This window comes from Teleopsis dalmanni, chromosome 1 (genome assembly GCF_002237135.1).
Source record: "Teleopsis dalmanni isolate 2A chromosome 1, ASM223713v2, whole genome shotgun sequence".
Lineage (NCBI taxonomy): Eukaryota > Metazoa > Arthropoda > Insecta > Diptera > Diopsidae > Teleopsis > Teleopsis dalmanni.
Window position 1 is genome coordinate 192588376 of NC_051846.1, and position 7291 is coordinate 192595666.

Consider the following 7291-nt stretch of genomic DNA (forward strand, 5'->3'; position numbering starts at 1 on the left):
TGTTTTGTGTAAATCATAGTAAGGTTTAGAAATATTCTAGCGATTATGATTTAGACCTCAAATCAGTAATCGACTCACCCATTGTACGGTAAATTTTTCCATTTTTTTAGTTTTCATGCTAGAATAATAATATGTAACTAGAATAATAATGTATGTAACTAATGTTGTTTATCAACAGTTTGACTTGTATCGTGTAAATCATATTACATCAGTAATCGCGGTATCCATTGTATGGAGTATGCTAGTTTGATAATACGATCCCTCAATAATACCAACAGTACGACTTGTATTATGTGAATCATATTAACAAAGTTTGAGAAAGGTTCAAGCGAATAATCCAAGATCAGTAACCCGACATCCATTGTATGGATAATTTTGTCATTTTTTCAATTTTGATCTTAACTAGATGATACCACCAAAAATATTGTCTCATTTTACAGAAATCATTTTGGCAGGTCTATAGAAATCTTTAAGCGGTTACGGATTGGAAAAGTTCAGTGAGTAAACTACACATTCCAAGTAGAACTTTCTCATTCCTCTTTTTTATGCTCTTAGGATCTATGCGTTGCTAAAGAGCCAGCCTGTAGTACCTACCTTAAAGCGTGTAATTATATTGAAATTGGTTTTATAGTATATGTAAATTTTTTCCTCTTATATGTATTTGAGTTATGCATACATTATATAGCAATTATTCTGACATATATATATATATATATATATGTATTCAAAACATTTATTATTCATAATATTATTTTAATAATCAACAAAATTTAACCTTTTCAAAATGATAATTAATTCATTAGTTGTTTAAAAATATCTCATTTGGTTGTCATTTCGTCCAATAGTTACAAATTGTTTGCTTCGTAAAGGTCAACTATTGTTTTCATATCTACAAGTATAATTTTTTGTTGTGTTAAGAACAATAGAATTTTCACACACCGGAAAATCACATAACCCGGAGGGAGAGAATTGAAGACTTTGAATATGCAAACTAAGTTTATTTTGTTACGTTGTTTTGTTGATTTTTTTTTTATATGTAATCCGCATACTTAAAAATCTAGCTTTCGTAGCTCGGTGGTATAGTTTTTCACATACGTGAACACACACAAGAGAGCGTGAAGAAGCCACCAAGAGACCGTCGAAAACTATGAAAAGTTGTCGATCCATAACGAATGACATTAAATATGAAATTTTAGACACGCCGCAGAGGTGATTAAATTTATAGCTCGAGTAGCTGCGGCCTACGAAATTTGTGCAACGCCGCGTTGCAAAGCAAATTTGTCAAGTTTTATGTGATATTAAATTGCGTAAACCAATGACGTAATTCAAGTTCATATAATCTTATAATGTTATTATTTGTTTAAACAGTAATAAAATATTAAATTAAAAATTTTTCTTTATTTTCCTTTCATTGCAGAATTTAAATTCAAAATCACACAACGCGCCGCATCATGACCTTCTACTGGTGGTCCCATTGGTTCTGGATAACATTGCTAAGCAGTAAGTTTTTTGTTGTTGTTTTTTTTATTACAAACAATTAATATATATTTCTTTTTGTTTTATTTTTATAGATATCCTATTATTCATTACAATTGTACACACATATCCAAGTCAAGAAATTTCATTAGATTACAATCAGAATACCGGGGCACAGAAGACAGTCACCAAACTCTATCAGACTACCGCAATATTGACATGGGCGACCGCAACACCGTCACAAGATAAAAATCTGGAACATACCACAACTCCACAGAAAACTGTATTACAGAATGTAACACCTTCCATAAGAAGTGTGGAAACCTTATTGAGCACAGAAGATGAGACACAGAATAAAATAGTAGATAAAATCGATTTAGAGATCGATGATGAACCAAGTAATCCAGATAAAACTGATATTGAAGATATAACTATGGATGACGATGTGGATGCAGAATCTGGTGATTATAATAATGGTGATGCATTTAAACGTTCCGCTGAAATACAAAACAAAACAAAAGATCTGCCAGTAGAGGAGACTAAAAGTGCAGACGACAGTAAAAAGCAGACAACAAATAATTTTGTCAAAGTAAAACTGCAACGTGATGAGGCGCCTTCATTGCTCAATAACTACACAAATTTCAGTAGTGCAATAAGGTTGATAAAAATTTACAATAAAATAGAAAAATAAAACTTAATTTATAATAAATTTATTTTTAATTAATCTAAATTTTATTTCTAGCACAAACAATAAAAACAATGCCACATTAGAAAATCTAGCCAATGTGTCAATATCGCAACCTACAGTTGCTACTCAAGCTACTCCAGATGCTGATGCAGCATCAAAACAACACGACAGTGAGAGTTCACATTCCACGATTGTGCAATGGTTCAATGTTATGACGGCACAACTACCACCCACACTAGCCACCGCCAACATCAATGAGGTAACTGTGACCACAGCACAGAAGGTGGCACCTTTTACTTTAGAGAATGCCAATCGAGAAGATGAGCTGCGTCGCGCTGAAACAGAACATCGTTCACGTAAATCAAAAGTGTTGTCAGCAGAGTATAGATACAATAATCGTTATATCAACTACTCAAGTGACTCAAAGAGTTTGTTGGCACGTTCAGCATCAACGGCACCAAGTGATTTCGATGCTGAGGAAAGTAATATATCCTCTGAAGCTTTAGCTATACAGGTGTGTGGTATATGTTAGAATTATTAATAATTTTATATTTAATATTATTTATATCATTTCAGCGTACTTATTTCCTAGATGCTGGTGCAATATCAGCAATCTGTTTTACGGTGTTTGGTGTTTGCTGTACAATCGGTACCATCGGCATAGTGCTCTATCGTCGTCGATATTTGAATAAACCACAGGCGCTAAGTGAACCTGATTCAAGTGTCTATATCGATGATAGCACAATGCGTGTAAGTGTAAGGATTCGTTTGCATTATTAGTAAATAGTTTATTTTTTTAAAATAGAATTCATTTGAAGTTATAGATGGAATAGAATATGGGTATAGAATACAAAATACCCATAAAATAGAATTCATTGTATCAATTAATTTCGAAATATGCTAATCAAAAGATTTAGTTGTACTTATGACTACATACAGTTATCCATTATCCAATTATCCAACAACACATCAACTGTCAAAAACGTTTTAATATATTTTTATTTAAGTAGAATTATTTGTTAATTTTAAGAACTTTTCCTGGCTAAGCTTCCATTTAGCAGCCATATAACAATCAAACGATTATTGTAAGTCATATTGATATTTATAAGTCACTTCAGGACATTCACCCAATTATTCTCGAAACTTCTGTTCATTAGCCTGTTTTTGAACAACTACATGAGAATCAAGCGTTTAATGAAGGTTGTGTTGATGTTAACAAGTAACTGCGGGACGGTAATGAAAGTCCCGATAGTCCCGATATTCGGGACGGTAATGAAAGTACTTCTCTCGATATTTCTGTTTGCTGGCCTTTGTTCCAACAATAAGATCCAGTCTTTTCCATTGGTTCAAAGACAAAAACTAACTCAAGGCATAATACACTTCAATGTTGTTGCTGTTGTCGTAGCCAATGAAGATAACCCCAAATACGAATACATGGGTTAGGATATGGTTGGATAAAAGTAGTATAAAGAAGAAGGGAGCTTGTTCGTGAACAATATTGGGTTATAAATATGTGGGATTTTAATTGAAATTAACATGGATTAAAGCGAAGAAGACGAACCCACTTCAATCTGACGGAACCAAAGCTTAATTGGGCTTAAATTGGTACGTGCATTAAGGCATTGATATCCTATTATGAATTGTAGGATATAGCATTCCATAATTTATGGATTATAATTATGAATATTATAATTTGATATCCAATGATCTAATAGAAACTCAGAACACGAAAAGAAGGACCATAGTTTATTCTTTTTTAGTGCTTTTCCATTTCGTTACTATTGTCTGTCTATTATAGTACTAATAGTCTGAAAACTATGAATCATTACTTTATCGAGAGTTAGGATTACACTGAGAAGTTCTTAGTTAAAGGCCTTAGGAAATTAGTAAAAACTTACTTTTATGATATAAGTTTTATTACATTTTTTGAGCTGTTAAATTAATTTCTTTTTCTACTATTTTTTAGGATAACTCGGATGAGATGTACAGCTTAGATAATGATTCGTTTTTGAATTCATTGGAAGCGATGACAATACAAAATTATTGGACGGATACCGTTAAACATACAAAGCTTTAATTTTTTTTATATATATTTTAAGTTAAAACTTAAATAATTAATAATTATTTAAATCAATTTAAGAATCTTATTAATATGTTTTTAATACAATTTAAAAGCGTTATATTAAATTTAATTTTGAAATTAATTAAAAATAATTTAATTTTAATTTTATAAAATAATTTTTGTATTATTAATTTGTAATAATAATTTATAATTTTTTAATTTATAGTATTTTTAATTTTATTTTTAAATTTTTAATATTATTTCAGATATAAAAACTTAATATTTATATCTATAAATATATATTATTTAACAATTTTTGTATAACTAATAATAATTTAACATTTTTTATTTATAATATATTTAATTTAATTTTTAAATTGTTAATATAATTTTCGTTATAAGAACTTTACTCATTTATATAGTTCATAAACTTAACAAATTTTTGTTTAATTTATTTATATGTTAAAATAACTATATTAAGCTTTTTTTATTATTATTTTATCCGTATAATAATTTCGTGTTTTTATATTTGTTTTGCTAAAAGAAATTCATTATTTTATTATCTTAATTTTGTATATATATTTCATGTTTTAATTTGTTTCTATTGTTTTAATTTAATATTTATTTATTATTTTCGAATGATTTAGTTGTTACAATTAAATCAATTAAGTAAACAGGCACTTTTATAGTTTTTAATACACACACTACATATCAGTTAAATATATATTCAATTCATTATTTTTTAAATTAATTATTTAAACTAAATTTATAATTTCACAATCATGTATTTAAATCTTTGTTAAATTATTGATTGAAATCATTCCTTCCAACAACAACAAACATTTCAAATTAAATTAATTAAAAATTATATTAAAAATTAGAGATTTTTAATTGTGTATACATAACAGAAAACATATAGTAAATATATATGTAGAAAAAAAATTATTGTTTAAAAGCAAAAACTTTCTATTATTTAAACAATATTAAAATAAATGAAAAAAAAGAATTAAAAGAAACAAAACTAAAATATAAAATTTTTCTAACTATAAAACGGGTAATTTATTGTTAAAAAATATACGTATAAAAAAAAACTTATATATAAAACATTTGTGACTCTCAAATTAGAAACAAATTTTTCTACGTCATAAAGATATACATTACCGCAGTGTGGAATGAAAAAAATTGTTGTATAAGCAAAAAGTTAACAAAAACTTTTATGAAAACTTTACATCACCTAAGTAAAATGATTTTAAAGTATTCCGAAAAAAATATTTAAATTATAAAAACTTAAAACGTTATAGCAAAAGCAAAATATTAAAATTAAAAAAAAAAAACAACTGCATATATCAGTTAAACTTTTGAAAAATATAAAAAAAATTGTTTTGTTTAATTTTTTTTGTTATACTTGTGATTATTCTATAAAGGATGTACAAAATATTTCATAATTAAGTTTTCAATATTATTGTGAAAAGAAAAATTTTGACATAAATGTTACAAATCGAAAATAAAAACCTCTTACGTCTCAATCATGTTTCATAAGTAAGTCTTTATATATATCTATAAATATATATGAAAAAAAAAAACTTTAGTCGATATAAAAATGTAGAACATATGTATTTAAATCGTAAAAAGCGTATCATTAATAAAATTTATAACAAAAATTAAAAATTTGTATTATTAAAAATTTAAGAGTATAAAAAATTTATCCGCGGACCTATAAAATAATATACTGCTTGCCTCAGAGTTGATATGTGTTTTATATAATTACTGATGTAGTGTCATTCTGGAATCAGAACCAAAAATTCCAATCTTTCATGTAGAATATCTTTGAAAATCGTTTGCCATTCAAAAGCATTTGCAGAACCTGTGTTTATTCCAGTTAGTGCCACCACATTTCTTGCAAAAGCCTATGGGATATATGAATACAGACTAAATCCATCCCGCCGATTTTAGATAATTTAATAGATCTTCCATCTTTACCGATAAACAGTCTGATAAGCTGTCGAAGAAATATGTACCAAAAAAACCTATGACTTCTGGACACTAAAGCCGAGCATTCACAGAGTAAGTGTTTAATGATTGCTTTTCCCTGCAGATTTCCACAACTTCTGCAGTGAGGATTATTAGTAATACACAGTTTCTAGTCCCAATTGGGGTTACACTATTGATAAAAACGGTGGAAAGATATATTTTACAATAAAATTAATATTAACAACAATAATGCAAATACTTACAACTATAAATTTTTTAAATATATTTTTTAAATAAAATCCATCTATATATAGAGTTATTTATATATTATTTTATTTATATTCATACAAAATGGTAAATTGATTGTTTATAAACAAATTGTTTTATTCGCGCGAACAAAAATATTTGAATTTTTATTTATGTTTTTAAATAAGTAAATACAATTTCTTGACGAACACAATTTTTATTTTAGCCTAGAATACTACAACACGCTTTTATACATTACATTAGAAAAAATATATTTGCAAAAAATGAAGTACAAATATGTTTAGCAAAATTTAGAATTACGCTTAATTATGCATTTTAAATTTTAAAGTTTTTTTTGTTTTTGTAGTTCTTTGAACCAAAATTATAAATAAAAAAAGTAATAACTAATTATGAATTGTTTTTCTAAAAAAAATTTTAAATGTAAATTTTGTTATAACAAATTATATAAATTTTAATATGTTTTAAGCATTTTAAATCAGTTTTAAAGCTTAAGTAAAATATTAAATATTAATTTATTAAAATATATTTAAAAAAATGCATAGTATGAATTGAAGACAAACATATTTAAGTAGTGTAATTAATTAATTAAGTATTTTCGTATATAAAATCAGTGCAAAATAACTTTAATATAAATTATAACATTATCATATATCTATAAGATTAGAGAGTAGCGCCAGGGCATTAAATTCACAATAAAATATATAAAAATATAACGAATTAAAATTATACTATTAAAAAGTATCTTTTTAAAAATTATAATTTAAACTCAACCAATAGCTAACAATAAAGTTAAATTAAAAACAATTGTAATATAAAAAACAAAATAT

At 26.4% G+C, this 7291-nt stretch overlaps 1 protein-coding gene across 2 annotated transcripts; it reads left to right on the forward strand.

The window, feature by feature from the left end:
• Window positions 1-1415: 1415 nt before the first annotated feature.
• On the forward strand, window positions 1416-4260 carry LOC119670976. 2 transcript variants are annotated; one of them, XM_038081446.1, is made up of 5 exons: window positions 1416-1500; window positions 1572-2133; window positions 2219-2678; window positions 2741-2920; window positions 4131-4260. In XM_038081446.1, exons 1-5 carry the CDS (start codon window positions 1452-1454, stop codon window positions 4239-4241), a joined length of 1362 nt encoding a protein of 453 aa, XP_037937374.1. In that variant the 5' UTR covers window positions 1416-1451; the 3' UTR covers window positions 4242-4260. The 2 variants fall into 2 exon arrangements, with proteins under 2 accessions (XP_037937374.1, XP_037937375.1); XM_038081447.1 differs by having other exon boundaries at window positions 2741-2914.
• Window positions 4261-7291: the final 3031 nt, after the last annotated feature.

What these genes read in the sequence shown, in the direction of transcription:
- LOC119670976 (XM_038081446.1), top strand. Translation starts at nt 1,452, where the DNA reads ATGACCTTCTACTGGTGGTCCCATTGGTTCTGGATAACATTGCTAAGC. An exon ending in CTGGATAACATTGCTAAGCA is followed by an intron (nt 1,501 to 1,571) that starts GTAAGTTTTTTG and finishes TTATTTTTATAG; the next exon opens with ATATCCTATTATTCATTACA. An exon ending in ATAGCACAATGCGTGTAAGT is followed by an intron (nt 2,921 to 4,130) that starts GTAAGGATTCGT and finishes ACTATTTTTTAG; the next exon opens with GATAACTCGGATGAGATGTA.